This window comes from Somniosus microcephalus, unplaced genomic scaffold (assembly GCF_052327205.1).
Source record: "Somniosus microcephalus isolate GS21.2 unplaced genomic scaffold, FLI_Smic_1.0 unresolved_chr2, whole genome shotgun sequence".
Taxonomy (NCBI): domain Eukaryota; kingdom Metazoa; phylum Chordata; class Chondrichthyes; order Squaliformes; family Somniosidae; genus Somniosus; species Somniosus microcephalus.
Genome location: NW_028225180.1, coordinates 90,735,919 through 90,755,399, shown reverse-complemented (window position 1 = coordinate 90,755,399; position 19,481 = coordinate 90,735,919). Strand labels below are relative to the sequence as shown.

The following is a 19,481-nucleotide window of genomic DNA, read 5'->3' as shown; positions in this document are numbered from 1 at the left end:
CCCTCAGTACTGACCCTCCGACAGTGCGGCGCTCCCTCAGTACTGCCTCTCCGACAGTGCGGCCCTCCCTCAGTACTGCTCCTCCGACAGTGCGGCGCTCCCTCAGTACTGCCCCTCCGACAGTACTGCCCCTCCGACAGTGCGGCCCTCCCTCAGTACTGCCCCTCCGACAGTGCGGCGCTCCCTCAGTACTGCCTCTCCGACAGTGCGGCGCTCCCTCAGTACTACCCCTGCGACAATGCGGCGCTCCCTCAGTACTGCCCCTCCGACAGTGCGGCGCTCTCTCAGTACCCTCAATACAAGGACAGAGGGATAGATACATACACACAGATTAAATATGTGTAAGGACAGAGATACATAGAGGTACAGATTTATAAGAATGGAGAAACAGATACATACAACAACTTGCATTTATAAAGCGCCTTTAACATAGTAAAACATCCCCGGCGCTTCACAGGAGTATAAACAGGCAAAAAATTGACACCGAGCCACAAAAGAAGATATTAGGACCGGTGACCAAATGCTTGGCCAAAGAGGTAGGTTTTACGAAGGGTCTTAAGCGGTGGCATGGCGGAGAGGTTTAGGGAAGGAATTCGAGCTTAGGACCTAGGTGGCTGAAGGCCCGGCCACAAATGGCAGGGCAGAGAGAGTGGGACGCACAAGAGGCCAGTGTTGGAGAAATGGTGAATTTGAGGGGCCTTGTTGGGCTGGAGGAGGTTTACAGAGACAGGGAGGGTTCGAGGCCATGGAGGGATTTGAACACGAGGATGCAAATTTTAAATTGGAGGTGTTAGGGGACTAGGAGCCGATGTAGGTCAGCGAGCACAGGGCTGACAGGTGAATGGGACTTGATGCGAGTTAGGGTACGGGCAGCAGGATGTTGGGAATAGGTTGAAGTTTACAGTGTGTGAAGGGTCGGGCGCCGGCCAGGAGAGCACAAGGTGACAAAGGCCATACAGATATACAAGGAAGGAGAGAGGTAGATAGACATGTGTAGAAAGACTGGGTGAGATACACAATAATGGAGGTAGAATGAAAATTTATAAGTTGACCCAATATTTCCCTCCCCAGGGTTTAATTCCACGCGTGTTGCAGCCCTTCAGTACCTCATCCAAGTGGAGACTCTTCACCCGAAAGGCCAGACGGTGATAGCGGATGTGCTATTCGACCTTGTAGGGCGTCAGCGTTGGGCCCAATTATGTCTTCACCCGACATCCATACACTTTCCAGCAGGGATGAGTGGGAGTGGGAATCTCGGCTGATTTACCCTGCTCTATCCCACCACCTCAGCTCAGGAGAGCCGAGTTCAATTTGTAACGCCCCCCCCGACTGAGACAAGCTTACTCAGCATCGACCGGGATTCAAAAGCAAATGCAGTGCACCTGCCCACTGAGGCACTGCGGGGGCGGGGTGGTCTGCTCATGTGAGTCCCTCTTGACAAGTTTCCTACGACCCTCCCAGATCTCTGCGCTCCTCCAATTCTGGCCTCTTGCTCATCCCCCTGATTTCCATCGCTCCACCATTGGCGGCCGTGCCTGCAGCCGCCTGGGCCCTGAGCTCTGGAATTCCCTCCCTAAACCTCTCCGCCTCTCTCTCCTCCTTTAAGACGCTCCTTAAAACCGACCTCTTTGACCCAGCTTTTGATCACCTGTCCTGACATCTCACGTGGCTCGGGGTCAAATCTGTGTCTGATTTACGCTGCTGTGCAGCGCCTTGGGACATTTTCCTGTGTTAAAGGTGCTATATAAATGCAGGCTGCTGCTGTTTTAAAACGAGGATTCCAAGGATGGATCATTCCGGTTTCAGAGGCGGGCCGGGGGCACCTCTGCAGCTGTTGTGAATCTGCGGCAACGACCCGAAGGAGTCACAAGCCCGACTGGAAACAGCTTGTCTCGGGGTAACCTTTAGCTGTCTGAAGTTTTTTTTAAAAAACTGATTAAAAATGCGAAAAACAAAATGAAACAAGCACCAGAGGGGATTCAGTTCCGGGAGTTCGGATCATCCCCTGGCCCTCTGCCTTGCCCCCACTCGATTTTCCCAGGCTATTTTCACCTCTGCTTCCTCTCGTGTACATCCTGCCGCACAAGTTCGATTCAAAAGAACATTCAGGCCCCCACAGAGAGCCCAAGTCACTCCAGCTTTCTATATTGAATATTAATGGGACACAGGCCCCACACTCGCAGTCTCTCACGCTTCGCTCTGTCGAAAGAAAAGATCTCGCCTTTTACCACCTCAGGACGTCCCAAAGTGCTTCACAGCCCATGAAATACAGTTTTTTTGACGTGTGGTCACTGTTGTAATGTGGGAAACGCGGCAGCCATCCCGCGCACAGCAAGATCCCACAAACAGCAATGTGATAATGACCGGATCGTTTTTAGGTGCTAATATTCCCGAAGAAGAGGCGTCCCGAAGTCTTCACACTTTAACTTAAGTGGCTGGTCGGATCCTAATCATTCCGGCACTTTTCCTATATTACAACAGCGACTATGCTTCAAAAGCCCTTTGGAACGTCCTGAGGTTGTGAAAGGCGCTATGTAAATGCAAGTCCTTTCTTTCTGCCCATGCATCCAACTCCGTTCACCCTTCTTGACACAGTTTCCTTTCTTGTGACCACCCTGAACTACAGACCTCACCACCAACCCCCACAACCCCCCCAATCATGGCTTTCACCCCGCTCCTCTCCCCGAAGGAAATTGGAGAGTTAGGGGACTGGAGGGAAGGCCTTCGATGGGAGAGTTAGGGGACTGGAGGGATGGGCTTCGATGGGAGAGTTAGGGGACTGGAGGGATGGGCTTCGATGGGAGAGTTAGGGTACTGGAGGGATGGGCTTCGATGGGAGAGTTAGGGTACTGGAGGGATGGGCTTCGATGGGAGAGTTAGGGGACTAGAGGGATGGGCTTCGATGGGAGAGTTAGGGGACTAGAGGGATGGGCTTCGATGGGAGGGTTAGGGTACGGGAGGGATGGGCTTCGATGGGAGGGTGAGGGGACTGGAGGGATGGGCTTCGATGGGAGAGTTAGGGGACTAGAGGGATGAGCTTCGATGGGAGAGTTAGGGGACTGGAGGGATGGTCTTCGATGGGAGAGTTAGGGTACTGGAGGGATGGGCTTCGATGGGAGAGTTAGGGGACTAGAGGGATGGGCTTCGATGGGAGAGTCAGGGTACTGGAGGGATGGGCTTCGATGGGAGAGTTAGGGTACTGGAGGGATGGGCTTCGATTGGTGAGTCAGGGTACAGGAGGGATGGGCTTCGATGGGAGAGTTAGGGGACTGGAGGGATGGGCTTCGATGGGAGAGTTAGGGGACTGGAGGGATGGGCTTCGATGGGAGAGTTAGTGTACTAGAGGGATGGGCTTCGACGGGAGAGTTAGGGGACAGGAGGGATGGGCTTCGATGGGAGAGTTAGGGGACTGGAGGGATGGGCTTCGATGGGAGAGTTAGGGGACTGGAGGGATGGGCTTCGATGGGAGAGTTAGGGGACTGGAGGGATGGGCTTCGATGGGAGAGTTAGGGGACTGGAGGGATGGGCTTCGACGGGAGAGTTAGGGGACTGGAGGGATGGGCTTCGATGGGAGAGTTAGGGGACTGGAGGGATGGGCTTCAATGGGAGAGTTAGGGGACTGGAGGGATGGGCTTCACTGAGAGAGTTAGGGGACTGGAGGGATGGGCTTCGATGGGAGAGTTAGGGGACTGGAGGGATGGGCTTCGATGGGCGAGTTAGGGGACTGGAGGGATGGGCTTCAATGAGAGAGTTAGGGGACTGGAGGGATGGGCTTCGATGGGAGAGTTCGGGGACTGGAGGGATGGGCTTCGATGGGAGAGTTAGGGGACTGGAGGGATGGGCTTCGATGGGAGAGTTAGGGGACTGGAGGGATGGGCTTCAATGAGAGAGTTAGGGGACTAGAGGGATGGGCTTCACTGAGAGAGTTAGGGGACTGGAGGGATGGGCTTCGATGGGAGAGTTAGGGGACTGGAGGGATGGACTTCGATGGGAGAGTTAGGGGACTGGAGGGATGGGCTTCGATGGGCGAGTTAGGGGACTGGAGGGATGGGCTTCAATGAGAGAGTTAGGGGACTGGAGGGATGGGCTTCAATGAGAGAGTTAGGGGACTAGAGGGATGGGCTTCAATGAGAGAGTTAGGGGACTGGAGGGATGGGATTCGATGGGAGAGTTAGGGGACTGGAGGGATGGGCTTCGATGGGAGAGTTAGGGGACTGGAGAGATGGGCTTCGATGGGTGAGTTAGGGGACTGGAGGGATGGGCTTCGATGGGAGAGTTAGGGGACTGGAGGGATGGGCTTCAATGGGAGAGTTAGGGGACTGGAGAGATGGGCTTCGATGGGTGAGTTAGGGGACTGGAGGGATGGGCTTCGATGGGAGAGTTAGGGGACTGGAGGGATGGGCTTCGATGGGAGAGTTAGGGTACTGGAGGGATGGGCTTCGATGGGAGAGTTAGGGGACTGGAGGGATGGGCTTCGATGGGAGAGTTAGGAGACTGGAGGGATGGGCTTCGATGGGAGAGTTAGGGTACTGGAAAGATGGGCTTCGATGGGAGAGTTAGGGGACTGGAGGGATGGGCTTCGATGGGAGAGTTAGGGTACTGGAAAGATGGGCTTCGATGGGAGAGTTAGGGGACTGGAGGGATGGGCTTCGATGGGAGAGTTAGGAGACTGGAGGGATGGGCTTCGATGGGAGTGTTAGGGTACTGGAGGGATGGGCTTCGATGGGAGAGTTAGGGTACTGGAGGGATGGGCTTCGATGGGAGAGTTAGGGGACTGGAGGGATGGGCTTCGATGGGAGAGTTAGGGGACTAGAGGGATGGGCTTCGATGGGAGAGTTAGGGTACTGGAGGGATGGGCTTCGATGGGAGAGTTAGGGGACTGGAGGGATGGGCTTCGATGGGAGAGTTAGGGGACTGGAGGGATGGGCTTCGATGGGAGAGTTAGGGGACTGGAGGGATGGGCTTCGATGGGAGAGTGGGGGCACTGGAGGGATGGGCTTCGATGGGAGAGTTAGGGGACTGGAGGGATGGGCTTCGACGGGAGAGTTAGGGGACTGGAGGGATGGGCTTCGATGGGAGAGTTAGGGGACTGGAGGGATGGGCTTCGATGGGAGAGTTAGGGGACTGGAGGGATGGGCTTCGATGGGAGAGTTAGGGGACTGGAGGGATGGGCTTCGATGGGAGAGTTAGGGGACTGGAGGGATGGGCTTCGATGGGAGAGTTAGGGTACTGGAGGGATGGGATTCGATGGGAGAGTTAGGGGACTGGAGGGATGGGCTTCGATGGGAGAGTTAGGGGACTGGAGGGATGGGCTTCAATGGGAGAGTTAGGGGACTGGAGGGATGGGCTTCGATGGGAGAGTTAGGGGACTGGAGGGATGGGCTTCGATGGGAGAGTTAGGGTACTGGAGGGATGGGATTCGATGGGAGAGTTAGGGGACTGGAGGGATGGGCTTCGATGGGCGAGTTAGGGGACTGGAGGGATGGGCTTCAATGAGAGAGTTAGGGGACTGGAGGGATGGGATTCGATGGGAGAGTTAGGGGACTGGAGGGATGGGCTTCGATGGGAGAGTTAGGGTACTGGAAAGATGGGCTTCGATGGGAGAGTTAGGGGACTGGAGGGATGGGCTTCGATGGGAGAGTTAGGAGACTGGAGGGATGGGCTTCGATGGGAGAGTTAGGGGACTGGAGGGATGGGCTTCGATGGGAGAGTTAGGAGACTGGAGGGATGGGCTTCGATGGGAGAGTTAGGGTCCTGGAGGGATGGGCTTCGATGGGAGAGTTAGGGGACTGGAGGGATGGGCTTCGATGGGAGAGTTAGGAGACTGGAGGGATGGGCTTCGATGGGAGTGTTAGGGGACTGGAGGGATGGGCTTCGATGGGAGAGTTAGGGGACTGGAGGGATGGGCTTCGATGGGAGAGTTAGGGTACTGGAAAGATGGGCTTCGATGGGAGAGTTAGGGGACTGGAGGGATGGGCTTCGATGGGAGAGTTAGGAGACTGGAGGGATGGGCTTCGATGGGAGTGTTAGGGTACTGGAGGGATGGGCTTCGATGGGAGAGTTAGGGTACTGGAGGGATGGGCTTCGATGGGAGAGTTAGGGGACTGGAGGGATGGGCTTCGATGGGAGAGTTAGGGGACTAGAGGGATGGGCTTCGATGGGAGAGTTAGGGTACTGGAGGGATGGGCTTCGATGGGTGAGTTAGGGGACTGGAGGGATGGGCTTCGATGGGAGAGTTAGGGGACTGGAGGGATGGGCTTCGATGGGAGAGTTAGGGGACTGGAGGGATGGGCTTCGATGGGAGAGTTAGGGGACTGGAGGGATGGGCTTCGATGGGAGAGTTAGGGGACTGGAGGGATGGGCTTCGATGGGAGAGTTAGGGTACTGGAGGGATGGGATTCGATGGGAGAGTGAGGGGATTGGAAGGATGGGCTTCGATGAGCAAGCTGAAAAGACCAGGTTAAGTGAGAGCATGCTTTGGTTTCTAAGGCAGTAGATTGTAGGGGGAAGGGAAGACCGAGGGAGGTGAGGAAACATAAGGTCCTGGGAATGAATGAGTTCAAGTAGGAGACAGTGTGATGGGTCATGATTTCAACAGTGGGGACACAGGGAGGGGGAACAAGAGAGGACATTTCAGAGGCATACTGACCGTTACAGATGTTAACGTAATAAAGCTAGGCACAAACGAATCAGTAAATGGAAACCAGATAAAACCGTGACAAATCAGCAGTCCGGGACTCTGCTCCCCAAGCAGCTCAGTAATGGCATTTCTATACAATCTTTCACAGCCTCAGGATAGCCCAAAGGACTTCACAGATCATTCATTACTGTTGAACTACAATCACTATTATGTAGGCAATCATGGCAGCCAGTGTGTGCACAGAAAGACCCCAGCAATGATCCGAACGAACTGGTTAATCTGTTTTTGGTTGAGGGTGGAATATTGGCCAGGACACTTCACCGGCTCCTCTACGAGCAGTGCTGCGGGATCTTTTATCAGGCAGTCAGGGTCCTGTTTCAACATCTCATCTGAAAGTCGGCACCTCCGACAGTGCAGCACTCCCTCGGCACTGCGATGGGCATGTCGGCCTTGATTATGAGCTCAAGTCCTAGGGCAGAGCTCCAACCCACCATGTCTTGAGACGAGAGTGATACCAAACCAAGCCAAGCTGACACTTAAGCGGTAAATACCGTGGAAAGAACAAAATGCGTAGCCTTTCACCACTCGGCGAGATCTGGGTTTACAGCACGGTGTGGCCTTGACAAAGCGACAGCCTCGGGTTTCAGTTCCCCACAGCCAATCCATTTGTTAGTGAGATGGAGCTCACTGATGAAGGTACTTACAGGATTACACCAATAATACAGCAACGGCCCAGGTGCAGAGCGCATCGCAGATACCAACTGGAATCAGAAAGGGATTGTGGTAGTAATGTCGTAGAAAGCAATCAGCATCCTGCATGGTAAATCCACGTGAATCGGTCTTTGAGAAATATTCTCATTTCAATGCAGAGCTGACCCTAAAGAAGGTAGAAAGGACGTGCATTTATACGGCGCCTTTTGCCACCTCCGGATGTCCCAAAGCGCTTTACTGCCAATTGGCGCATAGCAAGCTCCCACAAACAGCAATGGATAAATATTGGCCCCAGGACACCGGGGAGAACTCCCCTGCTCTTCTTCCAATAGTGGCCGTGGGATCATATAGCGCCTATATAGTGGGGGTGGGGGTGACATGAATCAACTGAGCGGCCTGCGGGTGGCGCTGTCCAGGGAGAGTATAAATACTCGGGCACGGGCCCAGCTTGCGCAGGACATTCTTTAACAGGAACTAGTGAAGGACACAACTAGCCCTCCATGTTGTAAAACAGTTGATTAAAGCTTTGTTTAACGCTTAGACCAAGTGCCGAGTAGTTTCCTAACGTCAGGGGGTGAGGGGGCCACTGCGTTAGGTTAGACACTGGCCCGTTCTCAGATCAAGGTTCCAACCCAGCTCAGACTGACAGGGTCCAAGTCTCCTCGGTCCGCTGGCTGGAAGGTTCTCGTGTAAAAAGATTTTGAAAGTCTCAGCCTAGTGCCTGGGGAGGGGGTGTAGGTGATGGCGGTGGGATGGTAAATGGGCCCACAGCACTAAACTGGCTTTCGTTTGGCACTAATGTGACACAGGACGGCTGGTGTGAGAGACGGAACAACAAAAATGTCGCACCGCTGCTCGACGGGAGGCTAAAGTCTTTCGACCGGGCCCCCGTTTATTGCCGATGACGTCTGACTCTCTGCGAGTGCTCACGTCGTGCTCAGGTGTAAGAATCTGACCGCGATAAAACGTGCGTGTCCTAAACAGCTGAGTGACAACCAGGGAAGCGTTCCGATAACTGCCATTTCCTCTCTCTCTCCCCCCCCACCCCTAGAAAATAATAACCCCCCACCCCACACAAGGTTGATTGAGTATCTCCACGATGAACCATCCAAAGGGTCTCTTTTAAATGTACCATGGGGTCACGGTTCTCCCTGCCCGAGGAGAGAGCGGATGAACGGCTGGGGTCAGAGGCTTACAACACAAGGGTGAAGCTCTCTCCTGGATGAACAGTCACAGGCGCCCGCTCCTGCGTTGAGGCCAGTGGTTGGTTCCCTTCCCTCGGGGAGCAGGGTGTTGGTGCCCAGCAGGCGGTCCGCTTCCTCAGCTCAGCTAGTGGTTCGCCATCTCCAGAAATACAGGTGAGCGTTTATTGCTATATAACAGTTTAATGCCATTAGATTACGACTATGTGTCTCTTCCCCCTTTTCCCCATCCCTCCCGTCCCGTCCCCGTCGCGTCCATCTCGCGCCGCTCAGCAACCTGAAGAGCAGCCGGGTCAGTACTGGTCTTGGTGAAAGCCCAATGGCTCCTACTGCAAGGACAGTATCTCGCACCTGGGGCCGGAGTCGTGGACCAGAGCCCCCAGGCTCGGCTGGGCATCCTGCTCCTTGTCCATGATCTGAAGCACGTCGTCCAAGATGGACGGCCCCAGGTCCAGGTGAAGGGAGAGGAGGGAGACGGCATGGGGAAGCAAGTTCTTGTCGGGACGCTCCTTCCGGACAAAGGCCACCTTTGAGTGGGTGAGGTTGTTGGTGTCTTGATCCTCCCGAGAAAGTTCCTGAGCCTGCGGCTGCCCGGCGGTGGGGCTGGCGTCCGGAGGATCCGCTTTCTTGCCCGTTTCCCCCCCCGCCTCTTGGCCTCCCTTCGAGACGGGCTCCTTGGCGGGGGGCTCCCCGTCCTTATCGTCCAAGTGCAGCCTGGGCGGTTTGGGGGGGGCCTCGGCCGCGGGCAGGGTCAGAGCTTGGGGGCCACCGATCACGGGCAGGGAGATGGCGTTCTTCAAGAGGGGCGACGGGTTCTCCGGCAGCTGCCCGCCGTGCAAGCTGCCAGTCCTGGTGAACTCGTAGGACACGTAGCGGCTGGCCTTCTGCGACAGCGTGCGTCCCTGCTTGCCCGGGAGGAGGTGGAACTTGCCCTTCAAGAAGGAAATGTCGCCGAAGACGTCGTCCTCCCCTCCGGAACCGATGTGAATGGTGTGGCGGAAGTCGCCGAGTGGCGAGCTGATCATGTCGGAAGACAGGATGTCCCGCAACTTTTCCTTCTTTCCTTTCCGACTGGCCCGCTTCAGATAGATGGGAGCCTTGGCCGACATCTTTGTTGCAGTCTCTCTCTCCCTCGCTATCAGGGACAGTCTGCTGCCAAGAACTGCTGTCCTCAGTGAAGATTGCTCATCTTCTTCTCGCAGGTTTGAAGAACAGGGTGCAGTTCAACAAGAGCGATGCTCCTGTGATATTTCGGCGGCAAACGTGCAAAAGGAGGGTGACAGGAGAGATAAATTGCCCAGGACCGGTACAAATCTAACCGAGAACTGCTGTTTCCGTCCTCTCAAACACACGGGCTGGCGGGCTGCAGCTTCACTCCTTCGTTGTGGCCGCGCTCGATCTCCACCCGGCCTTTCTCCTCACACGCGACCTGTGGTCAAAGCAGACAAGAGAATTAGTTGCCTTCGGTGTTACAGCAAAAGGCAGGTCTGGGAGGCAAGGCAGTTTGAAAGGAAAATGTAGGTGTCTCTCTCTCCGAGTCAGAAGGTCGTGGGTTCGAGCCCCCACTCCAGAGACTCGAGCCCCATAATCCAGGCCGACACTCCCAGTGGAAGTACTGAGGGAGCGCCGCACTGTCGGAGGGGCAGTACTGAGGGAGCGCCGCACTGTCAGAGGGGTGGTACTGAGGGAGCGCCGCACTGTCGGAGGGGCGGTACTGAGGGAGCGCCGCACTGTCGGAGGGGCAGTGCTGAGGGAGCGCCGCACTGTCGGAGGGGCAGTACTGAGGGAGTGCCGCACTGTCGGAGGGGCAGTACTGAGGGAGCGCCGCACTGTCGGAGGGGCAGTACTGAGGGAGCGCCGCACTGTCGGAGGGGCGGTACTGAGGGAGCGCCGCACTGTCGGAGGGGCAGTACTGAGGGAGCGCCGCACTGTCGGAGGGGCAGTACTGAGGGAGCGCCGCACTGTCGGAGGGGCAGTACTGAGGGAGCGCCGCACTGTCGGAGGGGCAGTACTGAGGGAGCGCCGCACTGTCGGAGGGGCGGTACTGAGGGAGCGCCGCACTGTCGGAGGGGCGGTACTGAGGGAGCGCCGCACTGTCAGAGGGGCAGTACTAAGGGAGCGCCGCACTGTCGGAGGGGCGGTACTGAGGGAGCGCCGCACTGTCGGAGGGGCGGTACTGAGGGAGCGCCGCACTGTCGGAGGAGCAGTACTGAGGGAGCGCCGCACTGTCAGAGGGGCAGTACTGAGGGAGCGCCGCACTGTCGGAGGGGCAGTACTGAGGGAGCGCCGCACTGTCGGAGGGGCAGTACTGAGGGAGCGCCGCACTGTCGGAGGGGCGGTACTGAGGGAGCGCCGCACTGTCAGAGGGGCAGTACTGAGGGAGCGCCGCACTGTCAGAGGCGCCATCTTTCGGATGAGACATTAAACCGAGGCCCTGTCTGCCCTCTCAGGGGGACGTAAAAGATCTCAAGGCCACGAATGGAGAAAGAGCAGGGGAGTTCTCCCCGGTGTCCTGGGGCCAATTGACGTAAGAAAACTACTAGGCACTTGGTCTAAGCGTTAAACAAAGCTTTAATCAACTGTTTTACAACGTGGAGGTCTTGTTGTGTCCTTCACTAGTTCCTGTTAAAGAATGTCCTGCACAAGCTGGGCCCGTGCCCGAGTATTTATACTCTCCCTGGACAGCGCCACCAGCAGGCCGCCCAGTATTACTTCATAAGTCATTTCCACATGAATGACAGATTCATGTCACCAATATTGATCCCTTAATCAACATCACTAAAACAGATGACCTGGTCATAATCTCGTTGCTGATAGTGGGAGCTTGCTGTGTGTAAATTGGCCGCCGCGATTCCTACATTCCAATAGAGACCACACTTCAAAAAAAGTACTTCATTGGCCGTGAAGCGCTTTGGGACGTCCTGAGGTGGTGAGAGGCGCTGGAGAAATGCGAGATTTTTTTTTGTTTAATCACAGCACTCCGGTGAAAAGGGGAAGAATCGGTTAAATCGTAAAATCACTGGTGGGTTTTGCTTGGAGAAGGGAGGGAAGGGGATTGGAGGACAGAACTATCCCAGAGAATTGACTGCAGCTTTGGTTTAAAGTCCCAGATATTTACTTAGCTTTAATGTGTCATACACACGTATATGTTCACATCAATAAAGCTTCTGAATTAAAGACACACAAGGGGGCAGTGTCCCATAAAATCCAATTCACCATGTACAACACTGGGTAGCACAGAGAGCACCAATGTTTATTGGACTCAGTGAAGTTTACAGGCAGTTATGCAATGGAATGCATTCACCATGAGTCACGGCTGTGCTAACAGCGTGTAAAGGCATGCTTCTTAGGCAGTCCCTCGGAACCGAGGATGACTTGCTTCCACATAACAATGAGTTCTCAGGTGACTGATGAGTCCAATGCAGGACCTACAGTCTCTGTCACAGGTGGGGCAGACGGTGGTTGAAGGGGCGGGTGGGTGGGGGTGCTTGGGTTGGCGTGCACTCCTTGCGCTGCCTGCGCTTGGCTTCCCTTACTCCCGGCGAAGAGACTCGAAGTGCTTCTCCTCCACTTTGTGCGGTCTTGGGCCAGGGATTCCCAGGTGTCGGTGGCGGGGGGATGTTACACTTTTTCAAGGAGGCTTTGAGGGTGTCCTTGAAGCGTTTCCTCTGCCCACCTGGGGCTCTCTTGCTGTGTCGGAGCTCCGAGTAGAGCGCTTGTTTTGGGAGTCTCGTATCGGGCATGCGGACAATGTGACCTGTCCATCAGAGCTGATGGAGCGTGGTCAAAGCTTCGATGCTGGGGATGTTGGCCTGAGCGAGAACACTGACGTTCGTGCGCCTATCCTGCCAACGGATTTGCAGGATCTTGCGGAGGCAGCGTTGGTGGTACCTCTCCAGTGTTTTGAGGTGCCTGCTGTACAGGACTAAACAGGTGCGAGTGGGGCATGGGGCAGAGAGCGAGTGGGGCACAGGGCAGGGAGCGAGTGGGGCACAGGGCAGGGAGCGAGTGGGGCACTGGGCAGGGAGTGAGTGGGGCACAGGGCAGGGAGTGAGTGGGGCACAGGGCAGGGAGTGAGTGGGGCACAGGGCAGGGAGTGGGGGAACGAGTAGGGCACGGGGCAGGGAGTGGGGGGGCGAGTGGGGCACTGGGCAGGGAGCGGGGGGAGCGAGTGGGGCACAGGGCAGGGAGCGGGGGAACGAGTGGGGCACAGGGCAGGGAGCGGGGGAACGAGTGGGGCACAGGGCAGGGAGCGGGGGGGCAAGTGGGGCACAGGGCAGGGAGCGGGAGGGCGAGTGGGGCACAGGGCAGGGAGTGGGGGGCGAGTGGGGCACTGGGCAGGGAGCGAGTGGGGCACAGGGCAGGGAGTGAGTGGGGCACAGGGCAGGGAGTGGGGGGAACGAGTAGGGCACGGGGCAGGGAGTGGGGGGGCGAGTGGGGCACTGGGCAGGGAGCGGGGGGAGCGAGTGGGGCACAGGGCAGGGAGCGGGGGAACGAGTGGGGCACAAGGCAGGGAGCGGGGGGAACGAGTGGGGCACAGGGCAGGGAGCGGGGGGGCAAGTGGGGCACAGGGCAGGGAGCGGGGGAGCGAGTGGGGGCACAGGGCAGGGAGCGGGGGAACGAGTGGGGCACAGGGCAGGGAGCGGGGGAACGAGTGGGGCACAGGGCAGGGAGCGGGGGGGCAAGTGGGGCACAGGGCAGGGAGCGGGAGGGCGAGTGGGGCACAGGGCAGGGAGTGGGGGGCGAGTGGGGGCACTGGGCAGGGAGCGAGTGGGGCACAGGGCAGGGAGTGGGGGGGCGAGTGGGACACTGGGCAGGGAGCGGGGGGGGCGAGTGGGGCACAGGGCAAGGAGCGAGTGGGGCACAGGGCAGGGAGTGGGGGGGTGAGAGGGGCACTGGGCAGGGAGCGAGTGGGGCACAGGGCAGGGAGTGAGTGGGCACAGGGCAGGGAGTGAGTGGAGCGAGTGGGGCACAGGGCAGGGAGCGAGTGGGGCAGGGAGCGGGTGGGGCACGGGGCAGGGAGTGGGGGGGCGAGTGGGGCACTGGGCAGGGAGTGAGTGGGGCACGGGGCAGGGAGTGAGTGGAGCGAGTGGGCAGGGAGCGGGGAAGCAAGTGGGGCACAGGGCAGGGAGTGGGGGGGGCGAGTGGCAGGGAGCGGGGGAGCGAGCGATCTCACAGACACCCGTGTCCAACATTGCTTCTTCAGGAGTAAATTCAATTGGGAAAAAAAAAGTGGAAAAAATTCCCCCGAGTTGCCTGTGGACTGTTATTAAAGAAATGCCTTAGTCACTTGGCTGAGATAGGATCTGCCATCCAGTGCGGTCCGATCCGATCCCACACAATCAGCAGCAGATGGGAACCACACCCCTCTCACAGCTCTAGTGCCAGCTCCCAGGGGGTTATTAACAGTCACATCCTTTTTACAATATCGCCTCATCACATCAGCTTCAGACACTGAATCACTTTGGAAATGCAGTCACTGCTGTTGAAATGTGGCAACAAGGTCCTGCAAACAAATGAGAGGAATAACTTGTTTATCTGCATGTTGGTGATGTTGATTAAGGGATAGATACTGGCCAGGGCACCAGAAGAACGCCTCTGCACTCCTTCGAATAGTGCCAGTGGGAGGGGCAGATCGATGGTTTAACGCCTCCTCCCGAAAGACGGCTGCTCTGGCAGTGCAGCACTCTCTCGGTCCTGCACGGAGAGTGTCAACCAGGGTTACGTGTTCAAGTGCTGGAGTGGGGTACGAACTCCACAACCCTCCGACTCGGAGAGCAGAGTGCAACCTACCAACTGAGCCAAACTGACAACCGGGCTTCCTAAATGATTCTTTTTATCGCCTGCGCTTTACTCAGTTGCCTCCCCCCCACCACCTCCCCCCGCCTCCGTGTGCACCGTATGAAGCAGGAAGGCCACTGTACCCCAGCACACCCAGCATATTAAAGGGGGGGCCAGTCAGCCAGATCACTGCTCGCTGCCCCCATGTCCATATCGGATGAGACGTTAAACCGAGGCCCCGTCTGCCCTCTCAGGTGGATGTAAAAGATCCCACGGCCACTATTGGAAGAAGAGCAGTGACAGGATCGGGCAAAGTCAACATGGCTTTACAAAAGGTAAATGCTTGACTAATCTACTGGAATTTATTGCGGATGTAACTGGTAGAATAGATAAGGGAGAACCAGTGGATGTGGTGTATTTGGACTGTCAGAAGGCTTTCGATAAGGTCCCACACAAGAGATTAGCGTGTAAAGTTAAGGCACATGGGATTGGGGGCAAGGTATTGTCTTGGATAGAGAACTGGTTGGCGGACAGAAAGCAAAGAGTTGGAATAAACGGGTCTTTTTCCGAGTGGCAGGCAGTGACTAGTGGGGTACCGCAAGGATCGGTCCTAGGACCCCAGCTATTCACAATATATATAAATGATCTAGACGAGGGAACTAGATGTAATATCTCCAAGTTTGCAGACGACACTAAGCTGGGTGGGCGTGTGTGCTGTGAGGAGGATGCCGAGAAACTCCAGGGTGATTTGGACAGGTTGGGTGATTGGGCAGAGGCATGGCAGATGCAGTATAATGTGGATAAATGCGAGGTTATCCACTTTGGTGTCAAAAACAGGAAGGCAGATTATTATCTGAATGGCAATAGATTGGGAGAAGGGGAAGTGCAACGAGACCTGGGTGTTCTTGTGCACCAGTCGCTGAAGGTAAGCATGCAGGTGCAGCAGGCAGTTAAGAAGGCAAATGGTATGTTGGCCTTCGTAGCGAGAGGGTTTGAGTACAGGAACAAGGATGTCTTGCTGCAGTTGTACAGGGCCTTGGTGAGACCGCACCTTGAGTATTGTGTGCAGTTTTGGTCACCATACCTGAGGAAGGACGTTCTTGCCATGGAGGGAGTGCAGCGAAGATTCACCAGGCTGATACCTGGGATGGCAGGAATGACGTATGAGGAGAGATTGGGTCGATTGGGCTTGTACTCGCTGGAGTTTAGAAGAATGAGAGGGGATCTCATTGAAACTTATAAAATTCTAACAGGACTAGACAGACTAGATGCAGGAAGGATGTTCCCGCTGGCGGGGGAGTCCAGAACCAGGGGTCACAGTCTAAGGATAAGGGGTAAGCCATTTAGGACTGAGATGAGGAGGAATTTCTTCACCCAGAGAGTGGTGAACCTGTGGAATTCTCTACCACAGAAGGCAGTTGAGGCCAATTCATTAAATATAATTAAGAAGGAGTTAGATATATTTCTTAAGGCTAAAGGGATCAAGGGATATGGGGAGAAAGCAGGGACAGGGTACTGAGTTTGGATGATCAGCCATGATCTCATTGAATGGCGGAGCAGGCTCGAGGGGCCGAATGGCCTACTCCTGCTCCTAGTTTCTATGTTTCTATGAGGATGAGCTGGGTGTCGGCAGTGTACATGTGGAACCTGACGTTGCGCTTAGGGGTGCCTTGAAGTTGTGAAAGGCACTCTATAAATGGGACTTCTTTCATTTCTTTCAGTTTGAAGCAGGAACTCTGGCTGATTCCAACACTGCCCCCTCAACCCAGGGGCACAGAGTGCAATTGTTGCACCCCAGCCATTGTCTGGACCATGATCACTGAACTCAGTGTAGACTGGGGGGATTGACCCAGGGTCCCTCGGGTCTGCGTCGCTCAGTCTCAGAGCACGCACCGCTCGCTGAGTCATCAGGGAGCACGAGTGATCCCTCTCTTCAACTTTTATAAACTGTTTCACTTTAACGAGCTGGGGGTGGGGGGCAAACTAGCCTCATGCGACAGTCACAATTACACACTGCCCCTGTGACAGTCACAATTCCACACTGCCCCGTGACAGTCACAATTCCACACTGCCCCTGTAACAGTCACAATTACACACTGCCCCTGTGACAGTCACAATTCCACACTGCCCCGTGACAGTCACAATTCCACACTGCCCCTGTAACAGTCACAATTACACACTGCCCCTGTGACAGTCACAATTACACACTGCCCCTGTGACAGTCAGTTACACACTGCCCCTGTGACAGTCACAATTACACACTGCTCCTGTGACAGTCAGTTACACACTGCCCCGTGACAGTCACAATTACACACTGCCCCTGTGACAGTCACAATTACACACTGCCCCTGTGACAGTCACAATTACACACTGCTCCTGTGACAGTCACAATTACACACTGCCCCTGTGACAGTCAGTTACACACTGCCCCTGTGACAGTCACAATTACACACTGCCCCTGTGACAGTCACAATTACACACTGCCCCTGCGACAGTCACAATTACACACTGCCCCTGTGACAGTCACAGTTACACACTGCCCCTGTGACAAGTCAGTTACACACTGCCTGTGACAGTCACAATTACACACTGCTCCTGTGACAGTCAGTTACACACTGCCCCGTGACAGTCACAATTACACACTGCCCCTGTGACAGTCACAATTCCACACTGCCCCTGCGACAGTCACAATTACACACTGCCCCTGTGACAGTCACAATTCCACACTGCCCCTGCGACAGTCACAATTCCACACTGCCCCTGCGACAGTCACAATTACACACTGCCCCTGTGACAGTCACAATTCCACACTGCCCCTGCGACAGTCACAATTACACACTGCCCCTGCGACAGTCACAATTCCACACTGCCCCTGCGACAGTCACAATTACACACTGCCCCTGTGACAGTCACAATTACACACTGCCCCTGTGACAGTCACAGTTACACACTGCCCCTGTGACAAGTCAGTTACACACTGCCTGTGACAGTCACAATTACACACTGCCCCTGTGACAGTCAGTTAAACGTTAACCCAGTGACAGTCAGTTACACACTGCCCCTGTGAGTCACAATTACACACTGCCCCTGTGACAGTCACAATTACACACTGCCCCTGTGACAGTCACAATTCCACACTGCCCCTGCGACAGTCACAATTACACACTGCCCCTGTGACAGTCACAATTCCACACTGCCCCTGCGACAGTCACAATTCCACACTGCCCCTGCGACAGTCACAATTACACACTGCCCCTGTGACAGTCACAATTCCACACTGCCCCTGCGACAGTCACAATTACACACTGCCCCTGCGACAGTCACAATTCCACACTGCCCCTGCGACAGTCACAATTACACACTGCCCCTGTGACAGTCACAATTACACACTGCCCCTGTGACAGTCACAGTTACACACTGCCCCTGTGACAAGTCAGTTACACACTGCCTGTGACAGTCACAATTACACACTGCCCCTGTGACAGTCAGTTAAACGTTAACCCAGTGACAGGCAGAAATAACAAACACTTGTTGATTCTGAGTTCACTTAAACCGGGACCAGCAGCGCTGAGACCATCTCTCTTTCTTACACTAACATCTCAATGCACTTGTACATACCAGCACTGTCTCCGCTTACAATGGAATATAAAACCTCAGCTCATCCTCCGTTCCGCAGGAATAAAATTGAACTCCATGGCGATACACAGTTGGATTCAAGTCCAGGCTCCAGGGACTGATCGGTGTGTTCCGAGTGCTTAGAGTTGAATGCGCAGTCGCCTGCTATTGATAAGCCAAGCCAGGCATACAACACATGACTGAACCAGGCAGCCTGCCAAAAAATAAACTCCCAAAGTTCTGGAAACAGCACGGACCAGCTCTCACCGCAGTTAACTAGTGATACTGGGAGTGGTGCACGATTCCCTGAGACTCAAAACTGAGAGTAGGCAGTGCCGATGAGCTCAGTTTCCTGTACCTAGTCCTGCAGGTTGGGCGGTGTAGTCACCGAGAACACTGGCTCCTCACCTCTGGGAACAGGACTCCAACCAGCCCAGACGGATGGAATAAAACTCGCTCTCTGTTGGCTGTAACAGTCCTTAGTGAAACAAGTTAAAAGCAACTTAAAACCAGTACCAATCCTTGAACAGGCAGTGAAGAGGAAATTTAACCTGCCCTGGGAGTGTTTGATGGGACAGTGTAGAGGGAGCTTTACTCTGTATCTAACCCCGTGCTGTCCCTGCCCTGGGAGTGTTTGATGGGACAGTGTAGAGGGAGCTTTACTCTGTATCTAACCCCGTGCTGTCCCTGCCCTGCGAGTGTTTGATGGGACAGTGTAGAGGGAGCTTTACTCTGTATCTAACCCCGTGCTGTCCCTGCCCTGGGAGTGTTTGATGGGGACAGTGTAGAGGGAGCTTTACTCTGTATCTAACCCGTGCTGTACCTGCCCTGGGAGTGTTTGATGGGGACAGTGCAGAGGGAGCTTTACTCTGTATCTAACCCGTGCTCTACCTGCCCTGGGAGTGTTTGATGGGACAGTGTAGAGGGAGCTTTACTCTGTACCTAACCCGTGCTGTACCTGCCCTGGGAGTGTTTGATGGGACAGTGTAGAGGGAGCTTTACTCTGTATCTAACCCCGTGCTGTACCTGCCCTGGGAGTGTTTGATGGGGACAGTGCAGAGGGAGCTTTACTCTGTATCTATCCTGTGCTCTACCTGCCCTGGGAGTGTTTGATGGGACAGTGTAGAGGAAGCTTTACTCTGTATCTAACCCGTGCTGTACCTGCCCTGGGAGTGTTTGATGGGATAGTGTAGAGCGGGCTTTACTCTGTATCTAACCCGTGCTGTACCTGCCCTGGGAGTGTTTGATGGGACAGTGTAGAGGGAGCTTTACTCTGTATCTAACCCGTGCTGTACCTGCCCTGGGAGTGTTTGATGGGACAGTGTAGAAGGAGCTTTACTCTGTATCTAACCCCGTGCTGTACCTGCCCTGGGAGTACCGACTGTGGCCACAGCTCGTGCTCCTGATCGCACTCTGACGCTGTCTGCTGCCAAGTGCAATAGTGTGCACATCGGGTGAGGACAGGTTGGGCTCAGATGCAATGTTGAGTTCCTGCTGAAACTCAGTGCCTTGGGCTCACACGGGTGAGGTCG

At 55.4% G+C, this 19,481-nt stretch overlaps 1 protein-coding gene across 1 annotated transcript; it reads right to left on the bottom strand.

Annotated features, from left to right (window-relative positions):
* Positions 1-356: 356 nt before the first annotated feature.
* Positions 357-18,126, bottom strand: LOC147093011 (cdc42 effector protein 2-like). Its single transcript, XM_085976346.1, has 2 exons — positions 17,953-18,126; positions 357-9,982 (listed from the first exon to the last, which is right to left on the bottom strand). Exon 2 carries the CDS (start codon positions 9,660-9,662, stop codon positions 8,880-8,882), a length of 783 nt encoding a protein of 260 aa, XP_085832472.1. The 5' UTR covers positions 9,663-9,982; positions 17,953-18,126; the 3' UTR covers positions 357-8,879.
* Positions 18,127-19,481: the final 1,355 nt, after the last annotated feature.